The 25461-nt window shown below is 36.8% G+C and overlaps 1 protein-coding gene across 3 annotated transcripts; it reads left to right on the forward strand.

Moving 5' to 3' along the window:
- The first annotated feature begins 1989 nt into the window (after positions 1-1989).
- LOC123871471 (protein brown-like) lies at positions 1990-24081 on the forward strand. Of its 3 annotated transcripts, none has more exons than XM_045915312.1 (12): positions 1990-2134; positions 6135-6261; positions 6438-6486; positions 6865-7045; positions 7693-7842; positions 8835-9076; positions 10374-10538; positions 16123-16228; positions 17501-17725; positions 19688-19823; positions 20859-21065; positions 23900-24081. In XM_045915312.1, the coding sequence occupies exons 1-12, from the start codon at positions 2120-2122 to the stop codon at positions 24079-24081; spliced, it is 1785 nt and encodes a 594-aa protein (XP_045771268.1). In that variant the 5' UTR covers positions 1990-2119. The 3 variants fall into 3 exon arrangements, with proteins under 3 accessions (XP_045771268.1, XP_045771286.1, XP_045771278.1); XM_045915330.1 differs by having other exon boundaries at positions 10374-10505; XM_045915322.1 differs by having other exon boundaries at positions 8835-9071; positions 10372-10538.
- The last annotated feature ends 1380 nt before the right edge of the window (positions 24082-25461 follow it).

Genomic DNA, 25461 nt, shown 5'->3' on the forward strand with positions numbered 1-25461 from the left:
TAAACCTATCGATAGTAATTTATGTGGGGCCTCAGCTTATTTATAGTTTATTTGAAATATTTTTGATGCCATATTTAGAAATAATAATATGTGTGTAGTAGGTATCGTAACCTAAATCCATCCTATCCCTATCTATAAGAACGATCAGCGCCTATGAGAGATTGGATCATGTTGGCTTTGGGAGATAACAGCTGGTAATAAAGGCGTAAAAAATCTTACATCAAAGTATAGTCTAATTTTTTTTTTGTATTTTCTTCGAAATAGTATTACAAATCACGTGCCAGACACAGTGTCGTTATTGTTTTATTTTGGAACAAATAAAAAAATTATGTTCATTTTCATAGAAGCTATTGTGCGCCTAGCCATAGAAGTTAGAACCTATGGTGTGACCTATGTGATGTGTTTGATAGTGATTTATTTCAATACTTATTTCTCAGAAGATTATGTAAATTATGATCTGTTATACTCGGAGTCTCTGACACAAAAACAATTAAATTACCTTCAATCAAAATGCTTTTTGCTTGTATTTAATAGAATTTTAATTGGAACAAGGCAAGGTCTCAAGAATCCTTTTTTTATGGTCCGGACATCGCAGACACAGTGACCGACGTTGATTTATCGATATTCTTAAGCTTGAAACACACACCGCGACAGCAGTAGGTATGTCTAAAGCGAATTTGTTAATCCAAGAATCCTCTAATCTTGACCGACTTTCTCCAACAGACAAAAAGAGATCTATCTCTAGATGTGGAAGTCTATCGATTGACGATGATGATAATGATGATGATGATGATGACTGAATTTAGGCCACGGCAACCAATTGTGACAGAGATTAGCTAATTATGCAGGAGATATAGCAGTGTACAAGGGTGTGCGCAAATACAATTACATACAAGGAACCGTTATAGGAAGGAAAGTTCATTCCCTGACTCTCAATCCGATGGGATGGCAATTCGACAAGCTGGGAGAAAGATCAGGCACCGGACAACTTCTTTACATGCTAAAGCACAGTGCAGACTAAGCATGGCCTGGTGAGTGGAGTCAAGTAGGTGCAGTGCACAGCGCGGCAAGTAGAGAAGTGTAAAAAAAAGTTTAGTTTAAGTTGATAAAACACCTTGTCGGCACTCCACTCCGTCGTTGTGCTTTGCGCCTAACTTCCCAGACGCGGGCGGCAGAACTGCATTATTATGACGTGCAGTTGTAGTCATACCGCGCACCGTCGTATTTTTTTGTTTGTTTCGGCCTTTAGTAATCGATTTATAGGTTATACTTTTACTTTATATAACTATGTATATAACCTTTTCCCATTGCCTTCATAACTCATTACCAATTCATCTCATTATGGCTCTTTCTCGGAAGTGACAACTTTCGAAACCCAGGGCAGAACTGTTCTGGATTAAATTGTGAACATCGAGACTTTCATTTTTGGTCTGGAATTCCGTAATTAGTACGAGTTAAAAGTACCTAGTAGTACTAGTACCTACTAGTAACGACTTATACTGAATCTTTTTTTGAGACAGGCCTATTAATTAAATATGACTTTACTCCCCTTCTTTTATGCTTTTAAGCATATATTAAACAGTAGGGGTAAACTAGGCTGGACCAAAATTTCTCAGTGTCACCAGACATAACTCCATATCCACAAGAATAAATTCGAAAGGGTGTCTGTTTGTCTGTCTGCTAGCTTTTCACGTTCCAACAGTTCAACCGATTTTGATGGGTACAGAGTTAGCTTACATCCCGGGGACGGACAGGCTACCCCGGGAAATCAAAGAGTTCCCACAAGATTTTTAAAAACGACTGTCACGGGCATCAGCTAGTATTATATGTATTAAAGATAACCTACTCAGTAGGTAGGTACCAACTATTTAGACGGGAGTTAATATTTACGAATGTAAAGCAGTAAGATGCACATATTTTTATCTCGAATTATCACTCATCAAACAAGTAACTCCTTGTTTGGTAAACCCAGTCTTGACTGAACGCTTTCACAATTAGGTATTTTGTAATCATCAGAGTAGTTTGTCAAATGGTATAATTAAATATTTGCGTTATTTATTTTAGTGGTGCACTAAATAAGGTCATATTTATTAGCTGTGTAGTGCTTGTGCTTGGGAAAATGGATTTGAGTGAGGTAAGTATGTTACGTACCCTACTTTGTCTAAAATTCATAAGGCTTTAGAAGAGACTAAGTAACCGCGACTAGCGACATTTTGCGTACACATGTCGCGGTCGCGGGACGCGATCACGTATCGCAGTTTTTCTTTAAAGGTAACTCTTCAAGTTAGATGTGAAAAGGCTGGGTAGTGTGTGAAACATGAGCGTTGATGTAAATACATCATTTAGTAGGTATGGAGCATAGATATGTAATGGACTAGAAAAAATAGTCGTTACGACTCTTTCTTCAAAAGAAAAATAATATATATAATAACATACTTCTACGGATATATAGATTTAGGTGGTTATCTGATTTTAAAAGAATCAAAAATAAACTTTTTTCTCCTTGTTTTCTCAATTCTTTGAAAATCTCTTCCGGTTTGTATTATTTCTTATATCATTTCATATCGTGTTATGTTATATTTTTATTTTTATTTACACGCTGATTTCTTAGAATATAGAATAGATACTCATTACAGAACATGTTCTTTTGCTAAGACACGCCAAGCCCAAGCATTCTTTATTATTCCTGTCAACTGAAATAGATTCTAATTCACAGGCGAATATTACCAGCGACAAAATTCTAATTATGCTTCTTAAAAAGGAAATACTTTATTTTACATCCTCTTTAAAGTATACTTATTTGGTTGTAACGCAATCTTAGTCTCAATTTTTTGTGGAAATTAATTAACAAACTACACAAAACTGATTAATTGACAGGATATATTTTTCGGATGTAAGAGCCTTTCAGACTAGCGTTTTTTTTGTGCATATAAGCTCGTTTTTGTACGCGCTTTTGTCACCCGCGCTTCGCATACGAGCGTAAATAGCCAGAAGCGCTGCATGTCCGCGCGTTCTATTTATTCAAAAGCAAAATGTAGCGCGTGTGAGCGAGCCAAAACAAGCGTAATAAACGCAGAAAAAACGCTAATCTGTAACCACCCTAAGCAACGATGAAGAAAAAGATACCTACTACTTGAAGATACTTTTAAATTTTTATACTTACGGATGATTAGCAAAAAACTTGCTTTTATTAGTGGCTGCAATTTGTAACGATCTCAATTAGACATCTATAAATAAAAGTCGTAATTAAGTAATGAACACAATTAAAACTTGCACAGGAAATTAAATATTTGATAGCCGGTAGGTAGCCATCAGAAATGAGGTGATCCGTAGAAGAGAGTAATCGCCATACCTCAACGGATTATGAAGATACAGTAGCAAAGCCTAGGGCATATAGTTCGAAAAAAACGGGGACTTTGGGTGCTGGAATGGCTACCTCGCGCCGGATAACACAGCGTTGGTAGATTCCCCACTCGATGGACATATTATGATATCAAACGAGTCCCAGGGAGCCGCTATGACCGTTATACCGTGTTGAAGTCCCTAGAAAAACACCTACGAGTATGGCTATATCCTGCAGTGAATAGGTAATAGATTATTATCTATTATCCACTGCGGGATTAAAATCTACCTACATTATAATAATCCGAGACCAAAAGGTGAATGACAGAATGTGTGTGCGTCATAAGTTTTAAGGTCACACTGGACTATAAATGCCTACTTATTTACATATTTAAGTTTTTACTAAATTATAACAACAAATTTTAACTACCTAAGTATGTATTACCCACATGCCCCTCATCTAAAAAATTTGAGACAAAACAATTAGCTAGTAGCTACTATCGCATAACACTACTCGTATGTTATATATCAAATTATACATATCACGCCGTTAAGTATAGCGATCTATTAAGCCATTGTCTAGCAACTACCGCACACTTAATGAGTCGCATAGGCTATAGGCATAGGTAGCCATCTCATTTATTCAGCGATGAAGCGGTTCCATAACTACCTATCTAGATACAAAACCACAAAAATGTGCAAAAACATAGTCGCGAGCCATATCACTCGCGTTTAAATGCTGAGAGCATTATAATATAGGTCTATGATGCTGAGCAAATATATTCAAAATAAGGAACCAATGTGCGGCCAGCCTAAACTTTTCCAAGTCGGCAAGAGTAAGGATGCGTATTCTCTAAAATGGAGCGCAGCGGGGACGTAATCAGCAAGACGAATTGGACACAGAGATTACGTGATAAAATTATATATAGATGTCATAATATAACTAGGTAATGAAGACGGAAACGTTTAAGTGCGGAAACCAGCCCAGAGAGAAGAAGCGAAGAAGAAGATAACTAGGTAATGCCCGTGACTTCGTCCGCGTGGATTTAGGTTTTTTTAAAATCTTGCGGGAAATCGTTGATTTTCCGGAATAAAAAACCTATGCCGGTCTCCAGATCGAATTATATGCATGCAAAAAATAACGTCGACACGTTGCTTCAACGCGTGATTGAAAGACAAACCAACAAACGCACTTTTACATTATATGGGTAGTGATTTGATTGGTTCGCACTCTACTCCCTTTCAGAGGACAGGCACCCTAACGTTATTGCAACTTAACCGATTGAAACATAACTAGCAAAATATAAGCAAGTATCATCTTGGTATATATAGATATTTAAAATAGATAAAGGAGGTCCAGCGATACGGTCTGGTTATTTTATCTGTTAACAAGTAGTACATACTTACAATGTATTTACACTAAAGTAATAACATTATGCAAATAATGTATTCGGTATCAACTATCAACATGCATTTAGTTAGGCACCTACTACATTATTGATATTTGCATTGCAATATTAATATTAAAGTACCAAATTATATCTTGATTTTTTTAGTAATTGAGTAATTGATAAAAATTTGCGCATCTTAGTAAATACTTACTCATAATTTACAAACTATCTTACAGAAAGTAAGTTATTACTGATTCGTGAGTTATACCTAGTCGATGCTAGAGCTATTTTCTTAAACTGGACCCTTTCAAGTAAAGATTTTTAATAAGTATAAACCTATGAGGATGATACTGCCATTGGGGCAATTAAAGTGCCATATGTCTACTTTGTCGTATTAGTTTACAAATTGCGAAAAATCAAATAATATTTGAATTTCGCGGGCAGACCCCTCGCATCCACCTTAATTATTTTTCATTGCAAATATTTTACAAGACATACATATCTGCATGATATAATTCAGGCATAATATAACCCTAGGTATTTTTTATAGTGAGGTTTTTATTGCCAAGATATGCTTCATTACAATGAAATGATGACGTCTAGGTTACACTTGCCTAGAAGATGCCTTTCACTCTTGTCTTGAAGGTAGGTATTCAAGTTAAACTTGGTAGGAAACACGGACGCCAGAAGGGCGTTTTAACAGCGCACGCGGTTCCTATCAGAAATGGTAAGAAATGTCTAGTTAGTTACCTGCGTTTCATCAATTTTCCGCAAAAAGATATTTTATAAACTATTTTATCTGTGCAAAATTAAGGCACCTGGCGGACAAAACGGTGATTTATTTACACTTCTGATCTGATGATTTTTTTTTCTTTAATTCGGACGTTTTAAATCACACTGAATACAAACTTGAATTGATCTTGGCAATGAGGCCAAGCAAAACGGGCTAAAATTGTACTGAAAATGTAAATTGAGTCTTAAGTTCGTGATTTCGAACAAAAAGGAACAATTGTTACAGCATATCTTCAACAGCTTTCATTGAGTTTTGGCTCCTCTTGTAAAATTATATTTCTTGCAATTAGATCACTATATTCACCAGCTCCTCAATTTTATAGAAAAATGATTTCCATTAGGTATCTATCAGTTGGTCAGTCATTTTTAGTTCGGACCGCTGGGATATGAAACGCAATTCCAATCATCAATTTTCCTCTCCAATTCTAACATGGGTGCTTATTACCTTCAAGTCAAGAGTGAATAGGCATCTTCTCAACAAGCGCTCGCTATTTGCACCATCACTTGCCAGCTTGCCTGAATGCAGCCAAGTGCTAGTCTATTTTACAACGAAAAGACCTTTTGCTTCGAAACTAGGGATTGTGAAAAGTGTATTTCTTCCAATTTCAGTCACTCAAAGCACTAAACAGGAACCACGTAGCAATAAAAGTAGAGCATCTAAAAGTCTGGACCAAAGAGGAGAAATCTTGGTGGAGACGTAAACCTACGAAGCATGAGGTGATCATTTTGAATAATGGTTAGTATTTTTTTTTGTGAGTAAATAACTTATGTGTCAGTCATAAAGTCAATAATTCGAATCAAAAGGCGGGTAGATAGATTCAAATATATCTATTTTATTATACCTACCGTCAAATGAAAACGAAAAGTTACAATAATTGAATTAAGTAAATGAATCATAATATTTTATTTCAGTTTCGGTATCTCTTAAAACTGGTGATTTTGTGGCTGTTATTGGACCAAGGTAAGTTTTTACAATTCATATTATACATCGATGATATTATGTTCCGACCATTTTTTTTTTATACATAGGAAATGCCTAACGCATACCCTTACGTCAGGGGAAACGGAGAGGTTATGTGGGGCTTGCACCCACTAAAACCTGTGTTTGTTCCTCAACGGACTGGCGGTTGCGCGGGTATATCACTAAGGTAGTATTCACCGCACTCCCGCCAGGTCTTGACCCGCCGCCAAGGGGACGGGTCCCATCGCTAGGCTGGCTGCTACCAGATCCGTCTCATATCCACTATTCTCAGAAATTCTCAGTACTAGCCCAGAGTACACCACAGCAAGAATAAAATAACTATAAATAGTTACCTAACTGATGAAAATATATTTTCAGTGGCGCAGGTAAAACCACTTTCCTCGTGTCACTGGCGGGAAAGTGCACTCTCCCGAGCACTGGGACAGTGACAGTGAACGGCACAGATGTGAGGAAAGTGCAGCGCGGCCTGATCGAGATTGTGCCACAGTTTGATATCTTTATGGACAGTATCAGTGTGTGGGAACATTTAGTGTTTATGGTTAGTTTATTTTATTTACTTACTAACGTAATTGCCATACGAACTTTCAAGCTCTACTTCAACCCCTTACAGCCCTTTTTTCGCCTTAAAAAGTAGCCAATGTCCTTACTCAGGCTCTAGACTATCTCTATACCAAACTTCATATAAATCGGTTCAGTAGTTTAGGAGTGATTGCGTAACACTCAGACAGACAGATTCGCATTTATAGAGCCTCCTCTACACGTCTGCAGATGCGTCCGCGGACACCCGCAGATGCATCCGCAGATGGATCACCACGAGCTGTCCACACGTCAACAGGACGATCAGTCTAGGTTCATTCTCGCTATGCTAGCTATCTCTTAATTAATTAACTTTCCTCGAAGTCGGTTAAGCTGATTGGCTGTGAAAAGCACAAAGACACATCCTTGTATTTATATCCGTAAGTATGGATTTATTTATTTAAAGATCTTTACCGCATAAAAACAACTTTTAAAAATCCCGTGGTAACTTTCTTTTGCGGCATAAAAATAGTTTATGTCAATCTCCAGGTCTTCAACTATATCCATGCAAAAAATTCACGTTGATTCGTTGTTCTGTAGCGGCGTGATTGAAGGACAAACCAGTACACCAACTATGGGTAGTGATTTACACGTTCCATATTGTTTCAGACAGAAATGAAACTGGGAAGCATAAAGAAATCTTCACACCGGCAGTCTTTAAAACAGTTGTTAACTGAACTCAAACTCATTATGCTACAGCATTCACCCATCAGTTCCTTGTCTGGAGGGGAACGCAGGCTGTTGTCTTTGGCTACTTCGGTAAGGATATTATGTATTAGCCCGAGGCTTCGTTCGTCAATCTAATTCCAAACGCCTATTTTAGCCCGTTAAGGGTTGAATTTTCAAAAATCCTTTCTTAGCTGATGTCTACGTCATAATAGCTATCTGTATATCCAATTTCAGCCCGATCTATCCAGTAGTTTGAGCTGTGCGTTAATGGATCAGTCAGTCAGTCAGTAAATATTTAAAGATTTTAGAAAAACTATGATATCAAATCAAATGAGAATCAGAAATGATGAGATCCGTATTCCGTAGGAGAACCAGAGTAACCGACTTAGCTTAATATGTTGCGAAGCTGAAATGGCAATGGGTGGGGCATATAGTCCGAAAAATCGATAGAAATTGGGGTCCGAAGGTGCTGGTATCTTTACATTGGAAGGCGCACTGTTAGTAGACTCCCCACTAGAACCTAGGTGGACAGACGACATCAAACTAGTCGCAGGAAGCCGCTGGATTCAGGCGGCGCAAGACTGTAGTGTGTGGAAATCCCTACAAGAGACCTATGTCCAGCAGTGGACGTCTATCGGTTGACGATGATGGTGAACCATGCTTGGTTAATCTTTTCACGCTGATCATCAGCGCTGACGAATGACACCGCTGAGCTGTGTAGCGCCGTATGCGTTTTTTGTTACTAGATGGTCATTCTGCCGCATAATTCGTTTTAGGGTTCCGTACACGAAGAGTGCCAAAAGGATCCTATTAGACTAAGGCCTCCGCTGTCCGTCTTTCCGTCGCCCATCCGGTCCGATGAAGCTTTCCTGATAATCCCCGTAATATTGTCGCATTCACGATTTCAAAAGTCAAAACACGCACATAGGGTAGGTAAGGGACAAGATGGCGAACTTAATTTTTTTTTGGAGAAAATCTAGTTGGAAAATTCTGGGTACACTTATACTTAGTTTTTACCAAACACGGCAACGAGTGACGGAGAATTTGGATTCTCCTACATACTGAAATTTTCCATTTTCCAGCTCCTCTCCAGCCCACAGATCCTCATTTGCGACGAGCCGACCACAGGCCTGGACAGTTACAACGCAGCTCTCGTCATAGGCGTGCTAAAGCAGCTGGCATGTAGCGGCAAAACCGTCATCTGCTCCGTGCACCAACCTTCATCAGACCTGTTCAAGGAGTTCACCTCTATTGCCTTGATGTCTGACGGGAGATTAGTGTTCCATGGAACGCAGGAAGACTGCAAGAAATTATTTAAGAAGAGGTAACTTCATCATCATCAATATTACCTGTCTACTTTGTTTTGCTTTACTTATATCTTTTTTCTGTATTAATTTTGTGGTATTTAATAAAAGTATTCATTCATCAATCATTAAACCTTACACGGGAGCACGGGTATTACCTCTCAGTTTGAGAATGGGTTAAGGTTAGCCTGCCACGCTGGCTAAGTGAAGATTGACCTTTGAACACATTGTGGAGAACTCTCTGGCATTCAGATTTTCTCAGGTTGTTTTCTTTCACAGTTAAAGCAGGTTATACTTCACACAACAGTACAGGGTACAACAAAAAAAAAAGGTTATACTTCAATGCTTAGAACGCACATAAGATTGAACAGTCAGGGATGGGTTACTTTTAAAATAACGCTTCCACCAATAATTTGTTAAATTTTGTAAAAAATCAAAATACCCAATGAGCTAACATGCTATTATACCTAGTTTGGGTTCGGTAATCATAGATTAAGGCTGCGCAGTCCCTACGGTACGAAGGTCCGTTATTCCTAGAAGGAACCTATAATCATACATCTAAAGATTCTACAAGATACTTTATAAGATAGTTGGGGATCTAAGAGTATAACCATTCAACACAGATAATTAAGGCTTATTATCAATCTTTGAAGCAATTTATCGATCGACTCACCGACTAGACGTGTTTATGATTATGATTATAGACCTAAATAGCCACAGACAGAATTTTTCAATTGGTACATTTGTAACGTAGGGACCTTTGTAAATGGTTCTTATGAAGATACATATACCTATACGTCAATTATTGTCGTTAACAGGGCTCTCTCCGTCACTCGTTTCATACAATCCTAGTTCCAATTTCATTTGAATATTAAGCAACCAAAGTCCATGAAATTTTGCAGACATTTTCTAGAAACTAATATCTGTGGCTGGTAGAATATAAGAAGTGTACAGCTTTTGGTGTTTTTTTTTAATACCTAATATATTTTTAACTATGGTCCTCTCATTCTGAGAGGAGACCCGTGTTTAGTAGTGGGCTGGTGATGAGTTATGATATATAACATTCTGACTTATAAAGAAGTGAAAAAGCAAAAGATAAAAACTGAAATTGTAAGCGAAAAGTCACCAAATGTCATTAGAATCTAATATATAAACATGATCGCAGCTTTGTCACCTCATGTGGCTTTGTTGCGTAGGTACAGTCGAATTAAGTTGAATGAACTCAAAAACGTCGAGCTATGCACGAAACGAATACTAGACAATCTTGCGTTTTACATAATTGGCTTAAGCACCAATTAATCTTTGATCCGTTTACAGATTCAACCTGCGATGCCCCAAAAACTATAATCCGGCCGAGTTCTACATCAAGGCCGTCTCCGAGTCAAGTAACGATTATGAAAAGGTTTTGGAAAATAACTGTGACCAGTCGGACGAGGGCGACGAAAGCGGGTCTGTGGCGACGCGCGCGCATCTATCATACACGTAACCCGTTTACATTGTTACATTACGACTTTTTAAAGCCGAATTTTACTTAACTGAATCGTGTCCATGAGACGTTAGCTTTGGCTGTCAGTTTTACAAATATAGTCGTTGCTGTAATAGGTGGATAACTATTGAATTATAATGTTTGATGGCAAATATTTAGACAAGTACCAGCTTTATCTGCGTTGGATAAAAGTACCGTTGAAATAAAGATATTAAAAAATCTATCATAAATAATTGCCGTTCCTATAACTGAACCAATCTACATAATAGCAAGACTCTGGTAAGGCAATTTGTTGTAGTTGGCCGAGTTTATGGTATTCTCGTTGCAACAATGCATTGTAATTTATAGCCAAATAGTGAGCAAGTGTAGGCCAATCAGAGGTGATTACGATCATCACACTATAGCTGTTATTTTACGTTAATCGATACTTGATACTATTTTTTGACATTTAGCCGATTTTAACTGTGTTTGTGTGTGTAATTTAGCCGGCTAGGCTGTTCAAGTTGTAGATTGTATTTGTATGGTTATAAACTACCTGGCGAAGGACATTTGGGGTACCTTCAGTCCAAGGAGAGTTATTTTAAGTAGTAAAAATGTTAATATAAGCTAAAAAAAAAAATATCACACAAGGTGTAATTTAATTAAATAATTTTCGAGTTAGCAGTCGTAAAGATTTATTATTTAATGAAATCACTAGATAACAAGAGCTGTAAACTTTTTATATTTCAAGTATTTACATATTTTATTAAGAGAAAAGATAAGACTTCCGTTGCAAGCTTTTAAGTAATACCTATTTAGGTATAACAATACCTGAACAGAAAACACTAATAAAAATTGTTGAATAAACATAAAATCTACGAATTTATTGGCTAGACTAAGTGATATTATATATTTACATAGTTTAAAACAGAGAGTTAGGTACCATATACTAGAGGTAGGATTATCCCTCTAAAACCAAACTGGCGAACAAAAGGAAAGGCGAACAAATCTACAGAAATATTTTTTAAATAAACATTTTAAAATATTCATCGTTAATTTTAATAATTTAGGGCAGCGCATAAAGAGGAGTACTTAAGTGTCGAATCTTTTTGATAACAGTTTAAACTCGGTTTATTTAATTGAAAGCTTCTTTAGGTGCGTTGGGCGATTTTGGAACTGGTAGAAACTGGTAGATAGCTGTAAAAACTAAACTAATATTAATTGTTTTATTTACAAGTTATGTAATTTAATTAAATTTAAACTAAGTACAATTAATTTTAAAATACAAAAAAAAAACCACCGTTGCTTCATAGTTTTTTAAGTTTCACTTCTGTTGGCAGTCCCCTGACTGCCATTTTTTAAATGTTAGTTTACTGAATGGTGAATATAAAAAAAATTAGGAGACTCAAAGGACATGCGGAATATCTGTACGAACCGCGTACCGGCACTTTTGCCCCCTAAGAAAATGAAGGTTAGTTTAACTTGTTATCATGAAAAATGCCGCGTCTCAGCTCCACTCCACCTGCTTTGCTGCTAAGCAGCGAAATGCATACGTGTGCATTTCGCTGCTTAGTAGTATCTGTGGTAGTACTTAATACCTAATGTATGAAGTCTTCATCTCTACGGCCTTTAACTCAACGGTTTCAAACAAAACCTAGATATAACTTATTAAAATACCGTAAAATAAATGAAAAGTTGTGGGTGTGGTGGCTTTTTACAAGTCCATTAGGTTTGTGATTGAGATAAAATAAATACTAGGCTTTTAGTTCTAACTAGTAATTTATTAGCTTGAGCCAAAGATGTCATCACATTTGAATGGAATTTGTCTAATTAAACGTTGGGCTATATTTGTATATTTATATAAATAGCTAGACGAATTTTTATCTCTTATAATTAAAAGCTTGAATTTTAATCACACTATAATTATTATTAAGGCGGGAAGTCTCTGTGTGCGTTTGTGAAAGAAAAAAATTGATTTAAATACTCTTTTCAATGTTTAATAATTTTTTCCCCATGAATTTGAATTAAATGTTTGCACTCGTATATGTATATTATACGGAAAAGTATCATCTTTGAATTAAAAATAATTTGGTTCATCTCCGCCACTTTTGTCAAAGCGGGTCAGATTATGCGCATTTACCTTTGGAATGGAGATAGATTATACCCTGGATAAACACACAGGCTACTTTTTTTTCCAGAAAAATCAAAGAGTTCCCACGAGATTTTGAGAAGCCTAAATACGCGCGGACGAAGCTGCGAGCATGATCTAGTACTATTATAAACGTGAAAGTTTGGATGTTTGTTACTTCTCAGCCTAGAATAAGTAAACGAAATTGGCTAAAATTTGGAGTGGAGATAGCTTATACCTTGAATTAACACATAATCTAATTATTGTCTCGGAAAATCAAAGAGTTCCCGCAGGATTTGTAAAAAACCTATATCTGCACACGCAGTGACGGGCGCCATCTAGTTCTTTACCAAATCTAACAAACGCCCTGACATCGAAACATTTGAATTAATGAAAATACGATAAAACAATTTGTTATACATGACTAATTAGTATTCTCTAAAAGAAACTGCGGCAATCCGCATGAATGAATTTTTTTTATTTCTCGTGACTAAACCAGTTTTCTTATGACTATTTCGTTACGACCATTTCCATAACGAAGTTACACGGATTATTATCTTTACGACATATTGCCAAAGGGCTACTAGAAGTAGTTGCTTTGGATAATCAATTTGTTTTTTCCTATATATCCTAATCTTGTTTTCTGAAGGCTCATCTGCATATGCCGTTGGTTTTTCGATATAAAAGGTATCGTACTTTTTTATGGTCTATAAAAAAGGCCTCTAGAAGGGCGACTGTTTTATTGCACAACGTTTTATTCGGTGATTCGAATAGTTCATCGTACCAACTACTTAAGGGACACCACACACTAAACTTGTCGGCCTTGAGTTTGAACGCTGGGCTTATATTTTGAAAACAATTAAGCTCGCGTGGGGAAGACCTGCACAGGCTACCAGGCGGGTTTCATGAATGGTCTATTTTTCTTCGGCAACCGATGGATGTCCTCAGATGGATATAAGTCTATTGTAGGGACTCCTTAGAGCAATAAGTCTGCCGTGGTCCTGGTGGTAAATCCAGCGGCTCCTGCAACTGTTGTCCGTCCACCTAGTGGGAAGTCACCAACACTCTCCTTACAGATGCGAGGTCGCTATTCCAACACCTTGGGGGACCCTAAGGTCTATCGGTTCATCAAATTCTGCCTAAGTATCCCATTGCCACGTCGTTTAAGCTATGTCCGTTACTACGGTTCTTCTAGGATCCCCTCACTTTTGATTTACACGTAGAGAAACTCCGTGCTCACTCCATCACCAGCTTTTTTATGAGGCCCATGTAGATACGGTTAGTGACCCAGCGTCAATGGTGAAGTCAGTGGATTTTTTGTACCAAATTAATTATATTTTGGCCCGTCGGTTTAGACATTATAATTATAATATTTTATTGATTTCAAAATGTAAATTAAAAATTCATAACACCCCCGACAAGTGAAGGTTACAGTAACTAGAAAAGAGCTGATAACTTTCAAACGGCTGAATCGATTTTCTTGGATTATAGCTAAGAACACTCTCGATCAAGCCACCTTTCAAAGAAAAGAAACTAAATTAAAATCGGTTCATTAGTTTAAGAGCTACGATGCCACAGACAGATATACACGTCAAAATTATAACACCCCTCTTTTTGGGTCGGGGGTTTTAATAACTATGTAAAGCTAAGCTGTCAGGCGAACCTACCGGATAACATGACATGGCGACGCGGTCTTATTAGTGACAAGACCACGCCGGGCCAGGTGTGTTGGGCCCTTTAAATTATTTATTTTATAGGTCTGCTTCTTTTGCTTACGAATTATCTAGTAAACACCTACTTAAGTATTTTTTGTTATTTCAAGGCTTGAATATTTTCTTATGCAAAATTGTTAAAAGATGTAATTTTTTATACAGGTACCAAACTGTTTATTATAGTATAGGTACTTATTGCACAACATATTTTTTCTTGCAACTATTAAAAGGTCGTTGTGCCTACTTCCTGAGGCAATCCGAATAAATGATTACCTACCTGGCTACTAATTTGAACAAAAAATGTGTTCACACTATATTGTGTGTTTTATATGCACCTATATTATTATGTCCGCCTCCGGCATTGGTAAAGGACGAGGAAAACTGTGTCTCTAATTATTACAATACACGTTAGGAGCATGTTAGGAGGTAACTTATGTACCTCGGTGGATTTCAATGCAATTTTCACCTATCTATAGTCAATACTATTTAAAAATAATAACTAATTTTAATATTATATAGTTTTTCTATAGATAGGTTATACTACTACTAAATACTATAGGCAGGACTAGAAAGGTTTAGATTCCATACTAGTCCATAACATACAGGGTGTAAGTAGAACGCTAGCGAAAACGAAGACAGGTGATAGTGCCTACTGATGATAACTGATCCAAACAAAAAAACGCGAAAAAAAAATTCCTGTTTTTTTTAAAGTTTGCAATGTATTACAACTAAAACCACGCGGACGAAGTCGTGGGTAAGTTTATTAATACAACATTAGCAATTTATGTATAACTACTTAATTAATTATTATTATTCAAAATTGTTATTCAAGTCAAATTATGATGCAAGCAGATGCAATGTAATTTTTGGTACAGGTTTAAATTTTAATACGAGTAAGTACCTACGAGTATGGTCAAGTAATTTATTACAACCCACATGCCTGTCACAGAATTTTTTATTGTTGTTTTTGCTTGAGTCGTAGATGATAATTATTTGTCAAATAATATCATGAACAAGTTATCTCAACCAGTACAGTATTGAAATCAGTGTATGAGAAGATAACATACTTCGCACATACTTAATAAATATGTACATTGTACATACATAATTAATTTGGATGGTGAAAATATATAAATCTCCTTTTCTAAGACTTTTTGGTGCAATATGGAGCGCTGTGGTTAATTAAGCATGACGTCTTGGGATTGATTACCGGCAGGGGCAATTTGGAAAATAATTTCTTAAATATAGCATCCAGCAGGAAAGACTGTATGTACATCGAGCTTTAGAAAGAGATTTCAGCTTCGTAGAGCGTTGTCTCTGTCACGCTTACCCATGTGACGTTTTGTCGGTCTCAACGACAGAGACAACGTTCTACAAAACCGTTACCTCTTTCGAAAGTTCGATGTGCAATATTTTCTGCTGGGCACTGTATCTTCAGTCGGCTCTGGCCGTAATTATGTACCACTTCACCGGCAAACCGGTACACCCAAAGCGATTTTTCCGAATTATACCGCACAGAAACCGATTAGGGGTATGGGTTTAGCAAAAATCATACCCCTTCCAGGTTAGCCCGCTTCATCTTAGATTGCATCAACACTTACCATGAGGGTAAACTTGGAAACTTTTAAAAATACAGGAATTATTTGCGGATTTTTTGATTTTTTTTTTTGTGGTATCCTATCAGTAATCATCAGTACTTATCATCTGTCTTCGTTTTTGCTAGCATTAGATTACACCCTGTATATTGATTTTGTTTTTCAGGCACCAAAGGTTTTGGTTGCGACAAGTGCATCTCTTACTATGGCGATCCGCACTTACATTCAGAAGAGACATCAAAAATTATCTTTTTCAATTATTTCTGTGCACAGTGAGTATAAACTACATTTAATGAAATAATGTTTTTAATGACGTTTATTTTAATTATCATGTAAATAACACACACAAACAAACACACACAAATTAAAATACAATTGTTATTATTTTCTAATTTGTTACACTCTACTATAAGTAAATGTAATGTTTTCCATTTAAATACATCTATAGATATTAGTTGACATCATTGTTTACCGATCAAACTAGCAGCAGATGAAGAATAAATTAAATTTCAATTAAAATAATTAAATTCCAACTCGATTATTTTTTATGTCACTATAGATTTTATTTATTTGTCAGTTCAAATACCTAAGATATTTGGTATTCTCACGTAGGTAGGAACATATTATTACATTAGACCATATTTGTTATTAATATACTAGGCCATTCCATGAATCACTTTTGGCGTTATAAGTATTTTAGTGACGGAATAATTTGCATAGTTATGTGGATGCAATAAATTAGGATGCTGTTTAGTTGCACTAAAAATTCTATCAGTCAATTTGATTAAATATTCGCGGATGTATAAAAATGTCAAGCCAGAATAGGTAAGTTATATAGAGATAGAGCGAGCGCGTGCTAGACCTACGTTATTTTATAAAAGCTGAAGATGTCTGCGTATTGTCCTCAACACAGGGAGGAACGATCAGCGACTCTGAAGTTTGGATCATGGTGGCTTTGGAAGATTTTGGAAGATAACAGTAATAACGGTGTAAAAAATGTTACATCAAAGTATGAAGTCAATTTTTTTATATTTTCTTCGGAATAGTTAGAAATCACGTCAATTAGGTCGATACTTTGCTTAGGCTTTGTAGGCAGTAGAAGTTTTTATTTTATTTTTTCAACCATTTTCTCTCATAATTTTGTTTTCAACTCAATTTATTTTCATCGAATAATAATAATTTTTGTTTCGTTTTTTTTTTTTAATAAAATAACAAGTATACAACAATAAATTAAAAATTTATAACACCCCCGACAAGTGAAGGTTACAGTAACTAGAAAAGAGCTGATAACTTTCAAACGGCTGAACCAATTTTCTTGGAATGTTTCTAAGAACACTCTCGATCAAGTCACCTTTCAAACAACTAAATTAAAATCAGTTCATTAGTTTAGGAGCTACGATGCCACAGACAGATACACTGATACACACGTTAAACTTATAACACCCCTCTTTTTGGGTCGGGGGTTAAAAATACTAATTATGTTATTGTTTAATTATTTAATTTATTAGGTTTCCAAATATGATTGCAATACTATATTGTTTCAGATCATATCAGCAGTTATAATAGGAACATGCTACGTAGGTATATCAGGCACTACCCAGCGAGGAGTGCAGGATCTGCGCGGCTTCCTCTGGCTCATGTGTTCAGAAGTGTCCTTCAGCGTGTCCTACAATGCTCTATACGCGTTCGACAGTGATCTGATACTGTTCAGACGAGAGGTGGGAGTGTATAGCGCATCCGCCTTCTACGTCAGCAGATTTTTGAGCTTAGTAAGTCATATTTTATCTAAACGAAATGTATCAGAAGGTTATAACTTTGAAGCCTCAATAGCTCAATGGTTAAGAAGCTGACTGAAATCCGGAATATCGGTGGTTCAAATCCTACCCGTTGCACTATTGTTGTACCCACTCCTGGCACAAGCTTCGTGCAACTTGATGTCATATTCCCACAATATAGCCTACTGGTTATTGAATTGTTATGTTCAATGCAATAACAATCACAAAATTGATTTTGGGCAGGTCACATAAATATAAAGATAAGCATCTTAAAATAGATAAATAGGCATATCTTATTCTAGAGATCGAAATCAGCAAATTAAAAGTATAGACTTGCATATGAAAACAGATTTTTATAACTCTCTTGCCACCATTATGATTCAAATCAGTAAATCTGAATTGTTAATTATCTGCAGATTCTGTGCAATAAAATATGATAAATATATTTTATGCAAAAGCGTACATAAATAGATTATTATCTTTGTTGCAATCTATGATGATTATCTTTGATATTCATGGAACCGGGAAACAGTGTTATTGTTATGAGATTTTGTTAAAACTTTCCAATTTATTTGTTTTATTATATTTTATTTTATGGAACAAAGATCGTTACGGTCAGCAGTTGATAACCGTTAATTTCTTGAAAAATAAGTGTAGTTGTCTTTATATTCGCGAGAAAAGACTTTTTCCCAAATATATCCTAAGTAAGTATACTATTTCGAAGTTAATTTAAATTGTAGTTGACCCTTTATTCTTTACGACCGCCGCGCGCCGACATGGTAGCTGTAGGAACAACCATAGACAGTAGAATTAACAGAACTCGTCCAGACGCAGTAAAATATATCAACGTTTGTGTGTGTGAAGCGAGAGATCATTATCTGTTTCCTGACAGTGTATATTAGGCAGCGGGGGGAAGAAAAGGTTGTTTTTAGGGTTTCGTATACGAAGGGTGCCAGCGGGACCCTATTACTAAGACTCTGCTGTCCGTACGTCCGCCCATCCGTCCGTCCATCTGTCCGTCCATCCGTCCGTCCATCCATCCGTCCGTCTGTCCGTCCACCCGTCTATTTATGTCTGGGGATGTACTCGTATCTCGTGAACGTGCGTGAACCCTAATAGGCAAAGAATTGAATTTTTTATAAAATGTCTATTCTATAATATTCTATTTTAAAAAATTAAAAAGTGTTATTTCGTGTGCGATGGTACGGAACCCTCCGTGTGCGAGTCCCACTCGATTTTTTTGTAGAACACGTACGACCAGCGTACGGCCAAGGTCAGGTGAGGCCACCTAGGAAAATACCATGGGCTTTTTTCGAAAGTTAAACGAGGCAGATTTATGTGTCTCATTCTAGCTTCTCAAGTATGAACAAGTTAAAGCACACTCTATAGATATCAGCCTATATATGAATGCAGTCTAGTGGTGTAAATATTAATGAGTGATGAGATAGGTACATAGGCTGAATAACCGCCAATGCCAGCCTTTTCGGAATGTGTTGATCCAACATTTGAATAACACCCTTAAAAAGATTGATGTATGTCAAAGGAATATTGCTTTTGTTTAGAAAATGTTACAATAAAAGCCTTGACTTAAGGGCCTGATTGACAATCTCCAGATAAACCTTATCTAATGAATAAATTGAATTGAAAAATACGACGTTATGACTGTTTTTGTATTGGGAATCTAAAGTTTATCTGGCCGTGATGAAACAGACCCTTAGCTTACTTTACCCCAATTACCTGCTGTACAAATCACACCCATGACCCATCACGTAGATTTGGTGCCATGATTGAATACTGGCTGCATTGCCGCGCTGAACAGCTAGACGTCCCCTTGTTTATTACCTAAACCTACTTATTCATATGATTTGAGCATCGATCCACAAAAATAATAGTAAATCGATGGATTTGAGAGTTTTTTTTTTTTTTGGGAAAAAGTAAGTATTTTCGTTACAACAGATGCCGCGTGGTGTGGCATGGTCTCTCACGTACGTAGCAATTGCAACGCTCATGGTTGATCTGCCGGATCATTTCTTCACATCACTGCAGATTGCTGCTGCCCTGGTCGCCACGTCTGTTGCGTCTACTGCTTATGGTAAGTAAGCTGCATCCAAGTCTTTACTTATGTCTCACACTTGCTACTGGCATGTGTTCGGAATCACAATTTGAGAGAAACACTAATGTGTGAACTAAATTTAAATTTTATGAATATTGGTATTTTCAACTGTATTTTAAACAAACCTTTGAGCGTTTCGGCAATGAAAGTGTATGAATTTGTTAGTGATTCTCTCAAATTGTTGTAGTTTTAGGTATATACCTAGTTTAATTTTAATTTAGATTGTACCGATGGGGCTGGCATATAGGACACCTATAAAAGCCCCTTAAAATATTAGAATAAAAAAAAATAATAGTCTTTACTACGTATAGGGTAGATGACCACAGTGTAAAGATGTAGGCACCGAGGTTCGATACGGCCTTCTTGACAGAGTAATCGGGCGGTAAGTCCAGAACGAAGAAGTGAAGTAGTTAGTGTCCTATGTTTATCCGGAAGTCGGACTCACTCTTTTTTATCCTTCACTAGATGGTAACCGTGACTTCGTCCATCCACCATAATTTTAAGGGTTCCGTACCTCAAAAGGAAAAACGGAACCCTTATAGGATCACTTTGTTGTCTGTCTGTCTGTCTGTCCGTTTGTCCGTCTGTCGTATCTGTCAAAAAAAACCTACCGTTGACCTAGAATCATGAATTTTGGCAGGTAGGTAGGTCTTACAGCACAAGTAAAGGAAAAAAATCCGATGAAAAACCAACACAAGAACACACTTTCGAATTTACACTAGCTGATGCCCGCGACATCGTCCGCGTGGATTGGTTTTTAAAAGTCCCATGGGAATCTTTAATTTTCCGGAATCAAAAGTTGCCTATGTAACCCTCCGAGTCTTTAACTATATTTACGCAAAAAATCACTATGGTCCGTTGCTCCGTTGCAACGTGATTGAAGGACAAATCAACAAACCAATAAACCAGCAAACGAACATACTTTCGCATGTATAATATCAGCAGTGACATCCGCATCATTTGTTTCAACTAATTCTGATGCTGTTTCTAGCATAAAATTGTATATTTTTGTAGGTCTCGGCATGGGCGCCATCTTCATCTCTACGGGCATAATGGGCGACGTGATGCCCTGCGCTGACTTGCCCCTATTCCTGATGTCTGGAGCATTCCTCAGGATATCTTCACTGCCCGTCTGGCTGTACCCCTTGAAATACTTCTCACATTTCTACTACGGCATGGACGCGATTAGTAACATCTATTGGAGACAGATTGATCACATCGGTAAGCGATAATTCCTTATCTCAATCTATTATATTTTTATTCCACTCCGCTCCGCTCCAATCCGCTACTTTCTACTTCACTTCATAACAAAAGTACAGGTACTATCTTCATATCAACGGATATAATGAGTGATGAACGCCTTCCAGGAGCCCTTACTGGAGCCCTTCCAGGTATGCCCGCTTCCATCTAAAACTGCATCATCACTTACCACCAGGTAAGATCGCAGTCAAAGGCTAACTTGTATTTGAACAAAAAAAAGACAAATTTTTTACATTGGAGTGCGCAGGGTGAGCGTTTGTGTGTTTCGAGATTTACTTTTCATTTATAGAGCGGTGATAGCCTATAGTGGTTAAAACGTCAACCTTTTGGGAGATCGGGGGTCCGATCTTGGGCACCAATTAAATATCACTTGCTTTAACGGTGAAGGAAAACATTGTGACGAAACCTGCATGCCAGCGTGGCAGACTATGGCTTAGATTATATTATATTATGTATTATTATATATTATAGATTACTTGAGATACATCTATGTCCAGTAGTGGACGTCTATCGGTTGATGATGACGATGATGAAGGATTTTGGGCTATAGCACAGGTATAAGGGCATACTTGACAATGACCGAAAATTAACATGGATGTAGGCAACTATGTGCTTTCGGCCATACATTTTGCAAATATCAATAACACACAGTTGTTATCGATGCATTGTTATGGGTTCTTTATACAGGTCTCTAACTAATACAGCTATCCATGAAAAAAGAAATAAATAAAAAACAAGTGTTTAATTAACGTACATATTTGAGTTATCAAAACACACAGTGAAATCTCAATTACAATCATACTTAGTCAAAATATAAAAGTATTTTGACTGACGTGTTTAATTTAGTGCTTGTAAACTGACAGGTGTTGTATCTAAAAATATACACCTGTCAGTTTACCAGCACTAAATTAAACCGGTCACGTGTGAGTCGGACTCGCACACGTAGGGTTCCGTTACTTCCGTACCATCGTAGAAGATATAACACTTTTATATGCAACACTGCAAGTTAATGACGGACAGCGCCGTCTACATGTGATTTAATTAAACTAGTTATTTTTCATTAACACTTTCGGATTTTATTTTTTTGTTATGTGACCACAAATTCACGGTTTTGGGATGTTTTTAACCCCCGACCCAAAAAGAGGGGTGTTATAAGTTTGACGTGTGTATCTGTGTATCTGTCTGTGGCATCGTAGCTCCTAAACTAGTGAACCGATTTTAATTTAGTTTTTTTTTGTTTGAAAGGTGGCTTGATCGAAAGTGTTCTTAGCTATAATCCAAAAAAATTGGTTCAGCCGTTTGAAAGTTATCAGCTCTTTTCTAGTTACTGTAACCTTCACTTGTCGGGGGTGTTATAAATTTTTAATTTACACTTGTCCTTTGCTTGTGCTATAAGACCTACCTGCTAAATTTCAGACAGAAAACGAAGTGATCCTATAAGAGTTCCTTTTTTCTTTTTGAGGTACGGGACCCTAATAAAACGAATGTCTTTGTGACTAAAAATAATAACTAGTTAACACCCGATACCAGTGTAGACACTTAATTACAATTATGAAGTTGTGACTTAATTATTTATTAAGGTTTCCTTACGACTAGACAATGCCCGCGGCTTCGCCCGCGTGGATTACGGTTTTAAAAATCCCGTAGGAACTCGTTGATTTTCCGGGATAAAAAATAGCCTATGTCCTTGCCCGGGATGTATCCCAAGTCTGTGCCAAATTTCATTAAAATCGGTTCAGCGGTTGGGCCGTGAAAACGTAGCAGACAGACAGAGTGGTTTGAGCGATACCTATGCTATGACTGTGCGTTGATGAATCAGTCAATCAGTCAGTTTGTCACACAGCTTTTCCTATTATATATAGATTATTTTAATGACATTAATTTTACCTATCTTTTTAGTATCAAACCTAATACTTACCTAACTGTAGGTAGGTATGCATACGAAATCACACTAATATTATAAAGGCGAAAGTTTGTATGTGTGTGTGTGTGTGTGTGTGTGTGTGTGTGTGTATGTTTGTTACTCCTACACGCAAAAACCACTGGACGGATTTGGCTGAAATTCGGATTGGAGATAGATAATATCCTGGATTAGCACATAGGCTATTTTTTATCCCGGAAAATCAAAGAGTTCCCACGGGAATTTTAAAAAACCCACATCCACGCGAACGAAGTCGCGGGCATCAGCTAGTGAGTAATAACAAAGTAGATTGACACACTAGCAAACGAACTCTGACATATTCAGTACGAATCCGGAGGTGGGTATTCTCACGGTTGCGTCAGAGTCTCAGAGATCACTTGTCCAATCAGCTATAAAGATAAGCTACCTTATAAAAATGTACCTTTCGCTGATAGTCCCCGATCGGACTGATAAGCATTGATCTTTATCAAAGATTTATCGGATATATTTGCACAAAATTCTAATAAATATCTAGTCTAGCATCTATAGACATGTCAACTACTAACAGCCGACTTCTGAGACTTGTCTCTCAACTATGTTCCTGTAGATAATTGGATAGCTGCCTAGTATTTATTTTGGCGCCATTTATATAATCTTGAATTAATTCTTAAGTTAGTATTTGTTGACAATACTTTTTTTAATATAAACTTTTTTGGGCCAGTACAAATCTAACAAATCTAAGTACAAATTTCATTTCCAAACAAAACTGCCTGAAATTGAACTGAAATTGAGTAGAATTTTTTTTGATTGACTGACTGACTGACTTAATATTCTCCTTTCCCCTCCAATTAAGCGTAATTATAAGTACCTAAGTCTCTATATTTTATTGTTACAGATTGTCCTTACAATACAACTTCAACTTGTCTAAGCAACGGTGCTGCGGTGCTGATGGAGAATGGGTACTCGGATAACTTCATACTTGAAGACAGCTTAGGAATTTTATTTGTTACTCTTGTGTGGAGTGTGCTAGGCTTCTGTGGATTGAAACGAGAGGAAAATAAAGGCTTTGCTTATTAGGATTTTTTTAATAAAAAATTTATGATAACCTATCTCCATGAGTTGCGCACTAGACGGATCATATTCCAAACGAAAACTTTTGCAGGCTGCTACTCACTTTGAAACCTGTGACTTCATTACCCATTGCCCACAGGCACTGTTCTCCACTGGGTTAAGTACTACAACTACGATAAGTGCACTTGGCACTTATCGTAGTTTTTCTCACAAATCCGTTTTATTTTGTTAGTAAATAAAGTCTTTTGACCCACTTAAATATTTAAATAAGCTTCATAAAGACGTTTTTCAAATATTTATTTGAAAATTATGTCTAGAATGAAATCGCATATAAAAAGGTCAGCCACCTGCGAAGATGAAAGTTGAATAAAAACAAAAATTGTGTTAATTTTATCATACAAATATGCCGTTTATGTAATTTATGCAGCAGTAAATATACTATCTACCTATGAATAATAATAAAATTACAAGGCTTTAACATTATATTTTTGTGAACTTTTGTGAAATTTGCCTTGAACTAAACAAGCTTTTACCTAATATTCATTCATATTCATACTTATTTTTCTTGCATTTTGAAGATATTTCTATCATTCCTTGCACTATGGTTTTACCCAATGTGGCTATGTGGAAAGTCCTGGGTTCGAATTGGATTTAGAAATTTATATTTTAATGTTTAAATCCTATGCAAAATCCCAATGAAAAAGGACCCCGGTTAGAAACTAGTCGAGCTTACATCGACTAAATACGTGAGTACAGCTGTAACATTCTATACTTATAATAGGAATTTATAATTTAATTGGAGAAAACTTTACCTGATTTGACCTATCAATCGCGCGTTTTAAATGGGCTACCAATAATGTACCTATTTTGTGTGGGCTACACTAGACGACTCGCTTCGTCGTCCCTTCATTGAGCTTCACCTTCGTTTCGCTACGGTTGTCGCTGGCTCGTTTTGCTCGCCACTTCCCCTCTTCGCACCACCTTCGCCTTCGCGCTTTACATAAACTCAAGGTGTAGGACAGAATAAGACTGCGTGGAATCGGGGTGATCGTCGTTTCGGGCCGGCATAGTCGTAAATACCCATCGTATCAGTACAACACGTCTGGTATTATGAAGCTACTTCGGGTAGATAACAAGTCTGGTAGGTATTTACTATAAACTATTACTATTACTATAATTACATCGATAATAAAACGATCTTAACCGAAGAGTCAAAATCTGGCGTGTCTCAAAGTCGAGACGTAGGTTAAAACGAAACAGCTTTATATTGCTGGTATAAATCTGTCTCGTTTTAGCCATCTAAATCTAAGCAAAGTCCGCTCTATAGATTTCAGCCCACCACATTATTTCACAAGAACGTTCACCATTATTTCCAATTAATAGAAC

This window comes from Maniola jurtina, chromosome 2 (assembly GCF_905333055.1).
Source record: "Maniola jurtina chromosome 2, ilManJurt1.1, whole genome shotgun sequence".
Lineage (NCBI taxonomy): Eukaryota > Metazoa > Arthropoda > Insecta > Lepidoptera > Nymphalidae > Maniola > Maniola jurtina.